Raw genomic sequence first — 16332 nt, 5'->3', positions numbered from 1 at the left:
ATCCAAATGTTACTCATCCTAGGGCTCTGAGAGAGATGGCTGACATGGTTGTGGAGCATATCCTCCCAGAAGCTATGCTAAGGCACATATGAGACAAAGAGGTGATTTGAGACAGTGAGCATGGCTTCACCAAGGGCAGATCTTGCCTGACCAATCTGTTGGCCTTCTATGATGGAGTGACAGCTTTGGTGGATGGGGGAAGGGTGATTGATGTCATCTACCTGGACTTCTGCAAAGCCTTTTACATGGTCCTTCACCACAACATTCTCTCTAACTTGGAGAGGTGTGGATTTGAAGGATGGACTGTTTGGTGGATTAAGAATTAATTGGCTGGTTGTGATCATAGAATCATAGAATCACAAGGTTGGAAAGGACCTATAAGATCATCTAGTTTAACCGTCCTCCCTTTACCATACCTACAGAAAACTGCTAAACCATATCTCCTAGCTCCCTATCCAGATGCTTCTTTAACACTGCCAGTGATGGCGACTCCACCACCTCCCTGGGTAGTCTATTCCAGTGCCTGACCACTCTCTGAGAAAAAAAGATTCTTCGTATGTCCAGTCTAAACCTCATCTGATACGACTTGTGGCCATTTCCTCAGGTGATCAAAGGCTCTGTGTCAGGGTGGAGGCTGGTCACAAGCAGTGTCCCTCAGGGGTCAGTCTTGGGACCAGTAGTCTTCACCATCTTCATCAGTGACACAAACGATGGCATCAAATGCACCCTCAGCAAGTCTGCAGATGATACCAATCTGAGCAGTGTGATCAATACACTGGAGGGAAGTCATCCAGAGGGACCTGGACAGGCTGGAAAAGTGGGCCCACGTGAAACTAAGGAGGTTCAACAAGGCCAAGTATAAGCTGTTGCACTTGTGCCAGGACAACCCCAGGTGTTTATACAAACTGGGGGAAGATCTCCTTGAGAGCAGCCCTGCAGAGAAGGACTTGGGGATTCTGGTAGATGAGAAGCTAGACATGAGCCAGCAGTGTGTGCTTGCATTCTGGAAGGCCAGCTGTGTTCTGGGCTGCATTAGAAGAGGAGTGGCCAGCAGGGAGAGGGAGATGATTGTCCCCCTCTACTCAGCTCTTGGGAGGCCCCATCTGGAGTGCTGTGTCCAGGCCTGGGGCCCCCAACGCAAGAAAGATGCAGAGCTCTTGGAACGGGTCCAGAGGAGGGCTGCTAAGATGATCAGAGGGCTGGAGCACCTCTCCTATGAAGAAACACTGAGGGAACTGGGCTTGTTTAGCTTGGAGAAGAGAAGGCTCTTCAAGTACTTGAAGGGAGTGTATAAACAGGAGGAGGAACAGCTGTTTACATGCATGGACAGTGATAGGACAAGGGGGAATGGTTTTAAACTGAGACAGGGGAGGTTTAGGTTAGATATTAGGAGGAAGTTTTCCACGCAGAGGGTGGTGACGCACTGGAACAGGTTGCCCAGTGAGGCTGTGGATGCCCCATCCCTGGAGGCATTCAAGTCCAGGCTGGATGTGGCTCTGGGCAGCCTGGTCTGGTGGTTGGCAACTCTGCATATAGCAGGGGGGTTGAAACTAGATGGCCATTGTGGTCAACCCAGTTCATAGGCCCACGTGATAGGCAATTGAAGATAGGATTCTTTCTACAGGTTTTCTACAAGAAGTCAGTCTTTGGCAGTTCAGCGAAGGAAATGTGTTACAATATGCATCTTCATCACTTTCTTCTTCATAGGCTTATTTGGCGTGTAATTCATATTTTCCATAGAACTAAGTGCTATGATTTAAATAACATAGTCATTTCAATAATTTATAGTATTAATTTTAGTAACACTGATTCACGTGCAATAGTCTGCTTCTTGGAAAAGGGTTAGTAAGCTGTGGAGTGACTCCGTTTTTTGATGCTTGGGGATTCTTTTCAAATGGGTGATATAGGTAAAGCTCAATTAGAAAATCTACAACAGTATAATAATGTTAATAGCATCCTACTATATTTCTGGGAATTATGTGCGTCGAAGTATAAGATTCTGCAAGATTTAATAGTTCACCTAAGTAGCATATAACCCTTCACTGCAGAGCTGACAAGTGGAAAAAATGGAGGAAATTGTGAGTTCTAATCTTAGTTTGTCTAGGAAAGATACTTACTTAGTTACAGCATTGTGGATTTCAGCTTGGCATCTTTTCAGACATTTCTGCAGAGTAGTTCATTAAATATGTTATTAAATGCTTAGTTGATTTTTTAGATTTACATGCGAATGCTACAGATACTGAGAAGAGCCTAAACACTGATGTTTTAAACAACCTAGAAATGCCTACACATGGAAGTTTCACACCTAGTTAAGACTTAGTTAGCTGAAATTAGACATTAAGAAATTACATCCAAAATTGTTTACATTGTCAGCTAAGTACAGACATACTGATGTATGAAGTCATGCATAGAAAATCCTGAAGGTGGTAACAAAGAACTTGTTTTTATGGCCATTTTTTGTCAATCACAATTTCTTATTTGCATGCTATTTTGCAAAGGGATCTCATAAAGTCTTATCAAAGGTTGGTAAGTAGTGTACAATGTATTGACAGGATAAAGTGTTATTTTTTAGTATGTGTAGATTTTATATCTCAGTTAACTACTTTGCATAATAAAAATTTTCTTTGACAAGCTTTCAGGTTTGTGCTTCACAGAGCTGTTATCTCCTGCTCTGCAGCTCTTACAGTGGCCTACCATATTAAAGTATGGTATCTTTTCAGCTTTGACAGCTCTGTTAGAGTTTGCTTTTGCTTTTGACTGCATCCTTTGGCAATGCACAACAAATCTCTCTAGGAACTAACCCAAATTATCAGCTTCCTTGTGGCTTTCTTTTGAGAATTTATTCACTGATGTATTGGAATACCATGTCAAAACTGAACAAATGAAGAGCAAAATATCTTAAATGCTGTAGAACTTAGGATTCTCAAAAATCTATTAACACAATTGCAAGTGAAATGTTGCTAATGAGGGAAAACCGATTCTTTTCCACAAAGCAGGTTGGTTAGTACCAAATGGAAGCCATCTTCAGAGGGATTTTGAGGTGCCTGAGTTTTCCTGAGAGTACAATATGCTTTGACAGTTACAAACAAAATGTGTTATGGAATATCCCTGACATCAAATTGAGCTAATGACAGCTTTTGTTAATGAGCTGAGACTGGCACAGTGCAGTTCTTCAGGCCACATTTTCTTATTTAGTTGCCTGGTATTATATTTTTGAGCTGCAGATGACTGTTAGAAATTCTGCTACTGTAAGATACTCTTAAACTGATTAAAGGGGGAAAGGGGAAGTTAAGGTAGAAAAGAACGTATTAAAACTAGGAAAGTCCCTTATGAAATATTTAATAAGCTGTCTCACTGCAGAAACAGCAAGTGAAAGCTGTTGACTATGCTGAAGGAGAGCAGATCCATGTTCTCAGACAAATGCATGCAGAAAAGCTGAAGAGTCAGTTTTTCTGGGATGCTGTGAGTGGAAGAATCTGGCTGTGTGGATGTAGTTTCCAATTAGAGCTTGGGTGTGTTATGTATATTCTGCATTTACTTTACAAATTGTACATATTACTGTGGATTTTGATACTTCTGACAGCATTCCTACAGCTGAAAATTTTGAGTGCTAGAGGTGCACTAAGGTGGAGGTTATTAAGTTTATCTTCTGTCTGTAGAAGAACATTGATACTGTTTGAATTTTGAGTACAGGTTATGCTGAATCTGAAATTTTTGGTGCATGTAGGGCTAATTTCTAACATGGTAAAAATATAAAAGTGGGATGTGAAACCTTATCTGTTGTTTGACAAGTCTTCATTAGATTTGCTTTCTTCAGTATTAATTCCATTGTTGTCTTTGAAGAAGTTTGAGACAGTTCTTTATACAAAGATAACATTGACTATTACAAATATGGGATGATGGCAATTGAAGGTGCTGAAATTATAAGACCAAGAGGAGGAAAGCTGATAAATATGCTTCTTATTAATAAATAAGAGAGAGAATAATAAATTTAGAAAGCTTTAATAACAAGCAGAAACTGAGAAACTGAGTAACTGAATTGGGGGTAGGAAGAAGGAGAAAAAAAGAACTTAAGATCTGAAATATTGACTAGGGTAAGTTTAGAATATGTAGAAATTGAGCTGTATTTGCATGGTAAAATAATAAAAAGTTCTTCAGCAGAAGATGTGGAAGGAAGCAGAATTCACAACCTCACAGAGAGACTGGAATCTATTTTAATGATAATCCCAGCAAGACCCAACGCTGGATGCTTTGCATCTCTTCTCGTAAGGATAGTGATATTGTGAAGTCAGAAACTGGGGGTGATAGAAATAAGGGGGTGGAAGAGATGGCTATTGAACTCAAATCAGTAGAGAGGAAGGCAACATAATGAAGCTGGTATACAGCTTCAGAGTTTATCAAGGCCTGTTATTCATATCTAGATGAAGTGGTTTTGGATTACAGCTAAGTTACAGGATGAGATAATGGCGAGTCTGCTGTGTTGCTTGAAGAAAGAGAGGTAATCTAAGCACAGTCTTTGTGTGGAAAAAAACAAAACCAACAACACTATTTACTTTTAGGATGGAACATTTACATTGTATAAAATATGTTATTCTTTAAGATAATAAGGGGATGGTGGTGACTCTGGAAGTAATTCTATTTCACAACTTCTTAATGTGTGAGTATACTGAACTTGCAGTAATTCAAGTAGCTGCCACTAGCAGAATAGGACCAGGTCCCTGGTAGCTTGCTTGTGTTAGTCTGCAGGCAGTCAAGTGAAGCATGTTTTCTGCCGTGAGTAACTGTGCAGGACCGGACCTGAAAGATCTGAGAAATCTCTATTGATGTTTAGCTTGTCTGAGGTGAAGGCTTGGAAGAACTTTTCTGTAATCCTTACAATCATCTGTGTTGCACATGCTCAGATGCTTAAGTTTTCCTTCCAGTTGGATGTGGGAAGCTGAAATCTAGAGTTTAAGTAAAGGATAGATTTGGGTCTAGATTTTGTTTGGCAGCCATGATTTTAGAAGCCTAGTGGAGGATATGTTATGTTGATTTAGCAGGCACTAGCAACTTCTTTCATGTCTGGCTTGAATTTTGAGTTGGAGAGACATCATAAAATGCTGTTTAAGTGATTTCTCGTAGAGTATTGGTCTCAGGGTAGGTCCTGTGTTAAAACCTTGTTGAAGAATATAATCAATTACCTGTATAGCTGTAACCAAATGACCTGCACTTAATTTTTCTTTAAAATGACTAGAAGTAATCTCATAGAATCACTTACAGCTCCAGGGGGCTTCTACCTCGTCACGTTTGAACTGGCATACCTGGTGTTATAACAGAAATCCTGAAGGGTTTAGAATTTAAATGTACCTTTTCATTAAAAGTGACGGGGCTGGCAGCTGTTGGTATTAAGCAATGCTTATTCATGAACCCGGAGTTCCAGTGGCAGAAATGTTGACCACACCTGTACAATTCTGATGTTGATACTGGACATATCAGAGAACTGTTGCCTGTTGTTTACTCATTATGGAGCGGGCATACAAGTAGTGTTTGCCAGTGTTCCTTTGGTGGCAGGGACAAACACTGAGATGAGCAGAAAAAGCCATCTTATAAATGCATGGCTGAGAGGCTGGTGCAAACACAAAAATTTTGGATTCTTTGATCACGGGGCGGTCTACTCGGCACTTGGCCTGAGGTCGGCTGATGGGAATTGCCTGTCTCCAAAAGGGAAACGGATACTTGCCCAGGAGCTGGCAGGACTTGTAGAGAGAGCTTTAAACTAGATAGGAAGGGGGAAGGGGATAAAGCCAAGCCTGCTTGAGATTGGCCTGGGGAAGTGGTATTGGGATTAGGAGAGAGGCGAGGGGCTCAGCTGAGGTGTGTTTACACTAATGCATGCAGCATGGGCAACAAGCAAGAAGAGTTGGAAGCCATAGTGCAGCAGGCAAACTATGACCTAGTTGCCATAACGGAAACGTGGTGGGATTGCTCCCATGGCTGGAGTGCTGCAATGGATGGCTACAAATTCTTCAGGAGGGATAGACAAGGAAGGAGGGGTGGTGGTGTGGTTCTCTACATTAGGGAATGATTTTATGCTACTGAGATTGTGACTGGGGATGATAACATTGAATCCCTATGGGTAAAGATCAGAGGAAGGGCTGACAAGGCAGACAAGACCGCCAAACCAGGATGAAGAGACAGATGAGGTATTTTACAAGCAGCTGGCACAAGCTGCACGGTTGTCAGCCCTTGTCCTTATAGGGGACTTCAACTTCCCTGACATATGCTGGGAGTACAGCACAACACAGAAGAAACAGTCTAGGAGGTTTTTGGAGTGCATAGAGAATGCCCTCCTGATGCAGCTGGTCAGAGAGCCCACGAGAGGAACTGCCCCACTAGACCTGCTGTTCGCAAACAGGGAAGGTCTGGTGGGAGATGTGGAGGTTGGGGGCTGCCTTGGACAGAGTGACCATGAAATGATAAATGTCTCGATTCATGGTGGAGCTTGGAGGGGGAATAGTAAAACTGCTACCTTGGACTTCTGGAGGGTGGACTTTGATTTGTTCAAGAGACTAGTAGGGGGAATCCCCTGGCATTCAGTCTTAGCGAACAGAGGGGTCCAAGAGAGCTGGTTGCTCTTCAAGAAGGAAGTTTTAAGGGCGCAGGAGCAGGCGGTACCCCTGAGCTGCAAAATGAGCCAGCGGGGAAGAAGACCGGTGTGGATGAATAGGGAGCTGTTCTTGAGGCTCCGGGAGAAAAAGAGAATCTACCGCCTGTGGAAGGAGGGACGGGCAACTGAGAATGAATACAAGTAAGTTGCTAGGGTGTGTAGAGGTAAAATCAGAAAGGCAAAAGCCCAGCATGAATTTAACCTGGCCCCTGGGGTGAAAAGGAATAAGAAACTCTTTTATAAATACATTAACAGTAAGAGGAGGACAAAGGAGAATATCCACTCTTTGCTGGATGAGGCTGGGAACGTGACCACTGAGGATAAGGAAAAGGCAGAGGTTCTGAATGCCTTCTTTATGTCTGTCTTTAAAGGTCAGACCAGTTATACTCAGGGTACTCCTCTCTCTGACCTGGTAGTCTCGGCTGGGGAGCACGCTAGCCCCCCTGTGATTCTGGAAGAAACGGTCAGAGACTTACTACTCCAGCTGGACTGCCACAAGTCCATGGGGCCAGATGAGATCCACCCGAGAGTGCTGAGAGAACTGGCAGAGGTGGTAGCCGAGCCGCTTTCCATCATCTACCAGCTCTCCTTGTTGACTGGTGAGGTCCCAGAAGACTGGAGGCTTGCTGATGTGACTCCCTTTTACAAGAAAGGTTGTAAGGAGGATCCGGGGAACTACAGGCCTGTTAGCCTGACCTCAGTTCCAGAGAAGGTTATGGAACAGATTGTCTTGAGGGAGATCATGCGGCATGTGCGGGATGGCCAGGGGATTAGGCCTAGCCAGCATGGGTTCATGAAGGGCAGGACCTGTTTGAGCAACCTAATCTTCTTTTATGATCTAGTGACCCATCTGCTGGATGAGGGAAAGGCTGTTGATGTGGTCTGCCTAGACTTCAGCAAAGCCTTTGACACTGTCTCCACGGTATTATCCTGCAGTAGCTGGCAGCCCGTGGCTTGGATGGGTACACTCTTGGCTGGGTAAGGAGCTGGCTGGAGGGCCGGGCTCAGAGAGTGGTGGTAAATGGAGTTAAATACAGCTGGCGACCGGTCAGGAGTGGTGTTCCCCAGGGGTCGGTGCTGGGGCCTGTCCTCTTCAATATCTTTATTGATGACCTGGATGAGGGCATTGAGTGTGCACCCTCAGTAAGTTTGCAGATGACACCAAATTGGCTGGGAGTGTGGATCTGCCTGGGGGTAGCGAGGTCCTACAGTGGGATCTGGACAGGCTGCAGAGCTGGGCTGAAGCCAATGGGATGAGATTCAACAAGACCAAATGCTGAGTCCTACACTTTGGCCACAACAACCCCAGGCAGCGCTATAGGCTTGGGGCGGAGTGGCTGGAGGACTGTGTGGAGGAAATGGACCTGGGGGTACTGGTTGATGCACGGCTGAACATGAGCCGACAGTGTGCCCGGGTGGCCAAGAAGGCCAACGGCATCCTGGCTTGCATCAAAAACAGTGTTACTAGCAGGAACAGGGAGGTAGTTGTCCCCCTGTACTTGGCAGTGGTGAGGCCGCACCTCGAGTACTGTGTTCAGTATTGGGCCCCTCACTGCAAGAAAGACATTGAGGCCCTGGAACGCGTTCAGAGGAGGGCTACGAAGCTGGTGAGGGGTCTGGAGCACAGGCCTTATGAGGAGCGGCTGAGGGAACTGGGATTGTTCAGCCTGGAGAAGAGGAGGCTCAGGGGAGACCTTATAGCTCTCTATAACTTCCTGAAGGGAGGTTGTGGTGAGCTGGGGGTTGGCCACTTCTCTTGTGTAGACAGTGATAGAACTAGAGGCAATGGTTTCAAGCTGTGACAGGGGAGGTTCAGGCTGGACATTAGGAAATATTACTTCTCGGAAAGGGTAGTCAGGCACTGGAATGCACTGCCCAGGGAGGTGGTGGAGTCACCGACCATGGGGGTGTTCGAGAAACGTTTGGATGTTGTGTTGAGGGATATGATTTAGCTGGGAAGTATTGGTGATGGTTGGACTGGGTGATCTCTTAGGTCTTTTCCAACCTTGATAATTCCGTGATTCTGTAATTCCGTGATCCACAATGTTCTGTCAGTCAAGGTCTGCTTCTTGGTCACATCTTCAAAGATAGCATGGGCACTACTCCTCTTTTAATTGGGGATTCTGTTGTTCACTGTGAAGATCAAGCTGCCTGAATGAACTCAGTCTGTTTTATCAAAGGAGAACACTTTTTTTCCATAATTCAAGGAAAATGCTAACAACCCAATCAAAACCGTAACCTTAAGATAAAAAATTGCATTCAGGTATGCACAGAATACCAAGGGCCTAATTAAAATATGTCCTATAAGAAGAGCTTTCATATTTCTGTAAAAAGGCGTTTTATTTCACTTCATTGGAATCTGTGAGAGCTTGAAGCAGTCAAAAGTTCCCTTATAAGTGGATTATGTTACGTATTACATATTACAACAACAAAAAAAAGTATTCTTGAAGAATTTTGCTTATGATGATGCAGAAAGACAAGCCTGTGCTTCTGTGGTAGAAATCTTCAGAGATGTATTTGTCTTCTATCAACATCTGAGGTTTCATAAAGATGGATTTTCTGTCCATCTTTATTTCTATCTTTGTAGAGGCATCCTTCATCAAGAAGTCCCGCAGTCAGTGATTTAAAAATAAATAAAAGTTTGTCAGGGCTAAATTTAGGACTTTCGTCTCTCCCTACTTAGTTTTCACTACTCATTATTTTTCATCAGTCAAAGAGATGCTTGACTGTAGAATCAAACATTTCCCAGTTTTCTTTTTTCCTTTAGTGTAACCACAGTGTTGTCTTCACTCTTCGTAATTTAGCACCCAAGAAACATGTACATTTTACCAATTCATTTTGTAGGCTATAGAGTCAGCTAGTGTACCTGATTGATGGTAGAGTGCTTCTGCTAGCTTTGGTCTTAAAAAGCGGATGCTGCAATGAATGGCTCTTCGAAGGCACATCTGAAGAGAAGTTGTGGTGCTGAGCTGTCTCTGTGGGGAAAAAAAAAAAAAAAAAGGTAGAAAGACTTTGATGCCACATACAATAATGAGAAATACGACCATCAGAAATACTAGCAAGAAATATTCTGTGCTTTAACCAGTACATTGAAGTTATTGCTTGCACATGCCGGTAGCCTTCAGGATTATTATCTTCTTCATAGCAGTGTATTTAACTTTCAAATTAGTTACACTGTAAGGATGACTGCTTGCTTTGGCTCTTACCTTCTGCACTGCGTACTGTGTGTTAATATTATTTATTCTGTTGTTATGGGATCTGAGTTAAAACTTAAAAAAATCAACTGAAAACGCAGTTATTATGTACAGTGTATTCTGTGACTTTATTGCTTTGACACTGCTAGTAAATTTAATTTTTAGCAGAATTTGTAGCGTTGCAAGTTAAAATTCCTCAGTAACCTTTTGCTTTGAAAAATGCTGTCTGCTGCATTTTCCACTTGCATTCGTGTTTTTAGTGATCTTTAAATCGGTATCAGATTTCACTGAAATTCAGAACACCAAATTCTTCCCTAGTAGACAACAGCACAAGGCAGATAATTGGAATTACCAAATAGTATTTTAAATGATATTTCAATATTCTGTATGCTAGAGGAAATATGTACTACTTATTGAATTTCCATAGTTAGCAGAAGTACAGAAGTCTGCATGTGCTAGACAGTATACCCCAGCAGAGCAAGTACTTGCAAGACTTGAGTTCTGGTCTTGGTGGTACTGATATATTTGGAAGATCATAAAAACAGCCACAAGAGATTTAAACATCAACTTGAACAGACACTAGATTTGAGGTAGTTTAAATACATTATGTTCTCAAATAGGCTGTGTAATATCTGCGGTATTCATCTTTTAATGCATTTAGTACTTTAGAATGTGGTTTCCAATTTGCTTGAGGGAGGATCAGATTATTGAAGAGTTCAGCTCTCAGAATGATGACCTTGGACTTAGGACTTCATAGCAAATGTAAATAAGAAAAACTAACCCACCTAATGTGAGCACAATAAGATGTGTTGAATACAGATCTTACACAAACTGAATTTGTAAACTTAGAGCATTAACAGTCTCAGAACTTGTAATTGTTTACTTTGTAGTTGCATTTTCATTTATTTATTTATTTTTTTCTTCAGGAAACTCTTCAGTTCTTAGATCATCATGTTGTGTTCTTAAAAATGAATGAGTTGTTAAAGTGGTTTGTTGTGCTAACATGAATGAAAGTATTAATAGAAAAAAGGTACTTGAAGATAGGTATTGTTTTAGAGCATAGTGTTGCCTAGCTTACAATTTCTGCTTGTCATTGTCTGGATATCTAGCATTCTGAGAACATGTAACTGAACAATTTCATTCCGAGACGGTGTTTCTGCAGGGGTCTGTCTGAAAAACAAATCGTGTAATTTTTCTGACTGTTTATTCAGGGGTTTGATAAGCATAGATTCAAGCATAGTGTTTTGTGAGAGATGCAGATATCACATGAAACCACAGAGTTGTGCAGGAAAGATCTTCAGGTAAAAATGTCTTGAAATACAGTGTCTTATGCAACTTGAATTTTTCTTAAGCCCCACTTGTTAGCCATTGTTTTCAGTATTTAACTCTTAACTGTGATATCTCTGTAAAAATTACTTTGTTCCTAATGTTTAAAATCTGTTTCCAGGCTGCAAGCTGCTATATAAACAAGACTTTGCAAGACGGTTAGGACTGAGATGTGTAACTTGTAATTACTGCTCACAGCTGTGCAAAAAGGGAGCAACTAAGGAACTTGATGGTGTAGTGAGAGATTTCTGCAGTGAAGAGTGCTGTAAAAAATTTCAGGACTGGTACTACAAGGCAAGTAACTCAGAATTTTTGAAAAGAGCTCCAGAGTTAAAAAAAATAATTAAAAAATAATAAAAAAAATCAAATATGCACATGTGAGGATATCTCAAGGACTGTGCAGCAAGTATGGCTTACTTCAGCAAAGCATTTGCTACGAAAAAGCAGGTGTATTAATTTCGTCATTTGAGTTTTGTTAGAACTTAGAGCAGAGTTTCTACCAGCTGATTTATTGATTCACTTGGCAAGGAAGTCTTGTACAGAAAAAAACCTACTACGTACTTTACAGTCACAATTTTCCCCCCTCAATTGATATCATATTTTTCTTGTCAAAGTTGCTTAATTGTGTATTCAGAATGTTGAGAACACTGTTAATAGCTGCTGGATGACACCTTGATGATAAACTAGGATGGCAGTTCTTCATCTTCCTGTTTTTGTTTGTTTTGCCTTTTCCCTGATCCCACAGCATGAACTGCAGGGCTTTCAGTTTTTCATTATTTCACAGTGGAAAGGATGGCAAGGGGAAAAACAAGACCAAATGGATTTCTAATAAAAGTTTGAGTCAAATGTGATGGCATCTATTTCTAAATCTCTGGAAGTTTAATTACTGTGTGCAACACAATCAGCACGGAGTTCACATTAAGTAGTTTCTGCTTTCATTTTTTGGAAGGAAAGAAGGGTGAGATTGGACCGGGTTTAACCTGTGATTAGAAGTGTAGATAAAATATTTGATCTCTGGTGTGAACATCCTGGAAAGCTACACTGATAGTATCAAGCCAAGAGCAACACTTGTGGAGGCAATAGCAAAAAGAAACAATACCAAATTTATCACTTTACCAAGACCCGTGGCACAGCCTGAAAGTCAGTAAAACGATTGAAATGTTAGTCCTGTAATTCAAGATGATCTACCTACCATAACAGAATTGGGTCTGAAGATATATTTGATACTTTGGAATGGCAGGTTCCAGAAGTGTTACCACCCAACACTGTGAAGTCTTCATTTTGAGTTATGTAAATAGAGTCCTTTTAGAAATTCCTGAAAGAAAACTACTGAAGACCAGAATCTTCGGTCTCATGTACAAAAACAGGGCGAAAAGCTTGGCTGCGGAGTTCTTGGATGTACTGAAATGTCATTCCATTCAATAATACTTAAACAGTATGCCTTAGAACTTGAGGTGTGGGATAAAATTTATCCCTCTGTAAAAAGTGCCTTCTAATAGTGAATCTAATAAAGCTGTGGTATGCTTTAAAGATCCCTTAGGGATTCAACAGATAATAGTCTGGGGGTTGAGAGTACCCAACTAGTTTCATAATGCGGTAAACTTATACGGAAGTTTGTACTTTGCTTCAGATTTTCAAAAAAATTTTAACTTCAAATTATCCTTCAGATCTGTGGGATAAAGCAGTAACTTAATTGGCTTATTAAAGTCTGCTTAAGAAATGCTTTTGGTACTTTGGTACAGGAACATCAGACATGCCCTAGAAAGGTAATTTAAGCACACTGTTAACTAGTGACTTTTGGTACTCTGGAGGATGCTGAAGTGATACGTGGTTTCATGCTTGCTAGTGGAACTGGTGTTACATGGCATTCAATCGTAGGTTAAATTTTATTTTTTTCTAATACTTCCTAGTCTTTGCCTAATTCAGTTCTGATTATAAGAGTTTGGAATTAACTACTTAAAGAAGACCTGTGATAGGCTTTGGTACATGTATTTTGCTAGAACTGTCCTTTTTCCCCTTACATTCTTGCAGGTAACTTTTACCTCTTTTACAGCAGTCGTTCCAGACATGCTGGATTCTTTGTGCATGGTTAGTGAACATTCTCGCCTAGCCATAAATAGATAATGGTTAAAATACAGGAAGACAGATGAGATATGGATCCCTCCCTCAATTTGAACTTCATCTGCTGTTCTGTCTGTTAGCTTCTTAAAGGGATAGATATCTGTGTATGAGCTTTGTCTCACTTACGCAATGTGTAGTGTTATTTTGAAGTTGCAATAAATGTGTACATGAAGAGAAATAAGTAGTAACCTAGTAGTGTTTCAGTGTGTTTAACGTGTTCATTAAACAAGTGTTTGTCTCCATCTTCTTTGTCTACTTTTTTTTTTTTTTTTTTCTGGACACATTTTTCTCACATAATTATCTGGAAAACATCTTAACTTTTAAAAATGTTTAATTATTTATGCAAGAACTTCCCTGAGCACCAAAGTTCTCATCACAGAAGGCTAGAAAAAGTTATCAGTGGTAGAAGCACATCAGACTTATCTAGAGATATTCCTGTGTGATATGTTGAAGAAGAGTTCAGCCATCACCATCTGGTGAATGACAGATGAAATTATCAGTTGGTGCCAAATTCAGAGGAAGTTTCTGCAGTATGGAGTCCAAAGCACTTCTACAAATAGAATAAAAACTTCTGGTGTCTTGAGGCTAGCTCCTGTTGTTATTAGAGCTTCTCTTGTAAACTCAAATTGCATGCTGTGGTTAGGGTGATAATTCCTGTCATTTTTTAGATGTCAGTATAAATATTTTAGTAGCCTGTTTGATGATGATTTTGATCATTTGCTGTTTCTCGTACAAGAGAACTGAAAGTACCTTTAAAAAGAATATTCTGTATGGAGAGAACTGCGGAAGTCTGTTTCTTAATATTTATGTTGTGAAGTATTGCTGAAAGTAACATAGCTGAAGTGCAAATAGAGGTCATTCAGGTCAGCAGTGGAATAGTGAACATGTTTGGTAATAATGGCATATTTAGTAGAGGTGAGATGTCTATAGCTGAGACTAAATGTGAAACTGGGGAGCCACAGTCTGAAGCACAAGCAAAATTACTGTAGCTAGTGAGCTGCAGATACCATAATTGGCAACCATTGTAAGATTTGAAATAGTGCAGCCGGTATTAATCTGAATGGTAAAGGCAACAAGACAACCTTGTAGAATTTCTCCTGTCCAAATATATAGCCACTGTACAGTTAGGTATCTCAGTTTCAATGAGGTATGCTTTTAGATCGGTTGATCTCCTTTCTCTTAGAATCAGTGACTCTCTGGAAACACCTCTTGCTTCTTGCTTAATGTAGATTGAACCAAAGTAGCTCAAAATAGACAGCTAAGATAATGTCAAATTAGCGTCAGTCCTTATCACAGAGAACATTGGGAACGGGCCAGTGAAAGATTCAAGAGCTCATTTAAATTAAACATATAAAGAGTTAGATTTTGAACCAACTCTGAGGCAAACGCTGTTGGTTTATACACTTTTAGATTGGTGCTGGTAATTAGAACTTGTTGAAGTCAGACCTGGGGAAAGAATTGGACCAAAAACCAGTCACGAGTGGAGAAGGAGTTAGGTGTGGACGGATCACAGAAAGGACTTGGAAGTAGGCATTTTGGGGGTTGTTTCAGTTCATGTATTAGTTGTCAGTGTTCTAAATGAAAAGAAATTGAAAGGTTAAGGAAGGAAGAAAGCAGAACATTCTGAAGTCAGTTTTCCTTTCAGTAATTTCGTGGTCGAGGAAGCTGACAGAGTAAGCAAGTAGTGTGGGAAACTAAAGTGCACAGAGAAATTCATGGTATTGACTACAGAAATCACAATGTAAATATTTGAATTAGCAATCTAAATTCAGAGATGAAAACTGAAGTTTCCGCACAGAGGAATATTGGGCTTGCCAAGGAATGGTGATTTTACTGTATTGAATCTAAAAACCTTAGTTGCAGCCCGGGAAAGACAATAATTGGCTTATTCAAATCTTGAATGAAAGAGCAAAAAAAAGGAGAGGGAGAAAACAATTAGTAGCTACAAGCACCTGCCATACAGTGTTAGTCCCTGCATTTTACATTACTTAGCACTTTTTTTCTTTATAGGACAGAGAAGACACAGAAGTGATGCTTTGATAGTGAAGCTGTGTACAGCAGTTCAGGATAAGTGAACTTTTCCATATGTGGGTCAGCAGTTATTCTTAATGATCACTGTTAGCTGGGCTTGAGATGTTAATAAATGAAATGAAAACAAACAAAAAAAACCTGAGCAAATTATGCAAGTTTATTTTTTTCCCACCAGTATTTCAGCTTCTTGGTGGTTTTGGAAAGATGCATTTGCACTTAAGGTGCAAATTCACCATTTCCTTAATTGATAAACCTAGGCTATTTTCTGACAACACTTTGCACTCTCACTTCCATGAGTGCGGCTTACTTACTCTTTTGTCCTTCTGAGAACATCTTATGCTGCAGAATGAACTGTGGCTCAGCATCAGCAGAAAGTCAAAGTGACAAATGTAACAAAGTGAGGGAGGAAGAGGGTGTCACAGGTCTCTGACCTTGTACTATGCAGGTGCATGAGCACAACTGCTGGTGCCAGCACCACAGAAAGGGAGAAGTGCCACCTCCCCTTCCAGTGGCACCTTTAATTGCTGCCAGACAGGTTAAAACATACATATTTCCTTCAAACAAACGTGTTAATAAATATATTAAATATATACATGTATATCTATAATATACTTGAAGCTTCTTATGGAATGAGAGAATTGTTTTTAACAGTATCATTTTAAATATTTGGGAATGGCAATTGAGACCTGAATTTCCTGCATTGCCAGAGAATGGAGCTGAACTGGTCAAGTACCGAAAAGGAACTCAAATTTAGTTACTTTTTAAATGTGAAGCTATTGACCTGTTGATACTTGGAGTCGTGAGAATTACAGTTGAACCACTTTTTCAGCCATCCAAGCCTTGTGCCTAACTCCAGTGTTGTCTGTTGTTTTACATACTAATGTTTTGTGTTGCATTCTATCAAAATTTCCCTCTTCCTCTCCTGGCTATACTGTTAGATGAAATTATTTTGGATTCCCAAGCATCCATAAAGCATTTATTTTTTTCCACTTAGTTTTAAAGACCACTTTGGGA

The 16332-nt window shown here is 40.7% G+C and overlaps 1 protein-coding gene across 11 annotated transcripts in view; it reads left to right on the top strand.

Annotated features, from left to right (window-relative positions):
- Nucleotides 1–16332, top strand: part of ZMYM2 (zinc finger MYM-type containing 2) — a 95633-nt gene that overhangs the window by 57819 nt on the left and 21482 nt on the right. For all 11 annotated transcript variants that reach the window (XM_072326572.1, XM_072326580.1, XM_072326574.1 and 8 more), the window contains one exon: nt 11288–11460. In XM_072326572.1, coding sequence (XP_072182673.1) covers nt 11288–11460 — 173 coding nt within the window. The remainder of the gene's footprint in view (nt 1–11287; nt 11461–16332) is intronic.

This window comes from Excalfactoria chinensis, chromosome 1 (assembly GCF_039878825.1).
Source record: "Excalfactoria chinensis isolate bCotChi1 chromosome 1, bCotChi1.hap2, whole genome shotgun sequence".
Taxonomy (NCBI): Eukaryota; Metazoa; Chordata; class Aves; order Galliformes; family Phasianidae; genus Excalfactoria; species Excalfactoria chinensis.
This window is presented reverse-complemented; position numbering and strand designations above follow the sequence as displayed.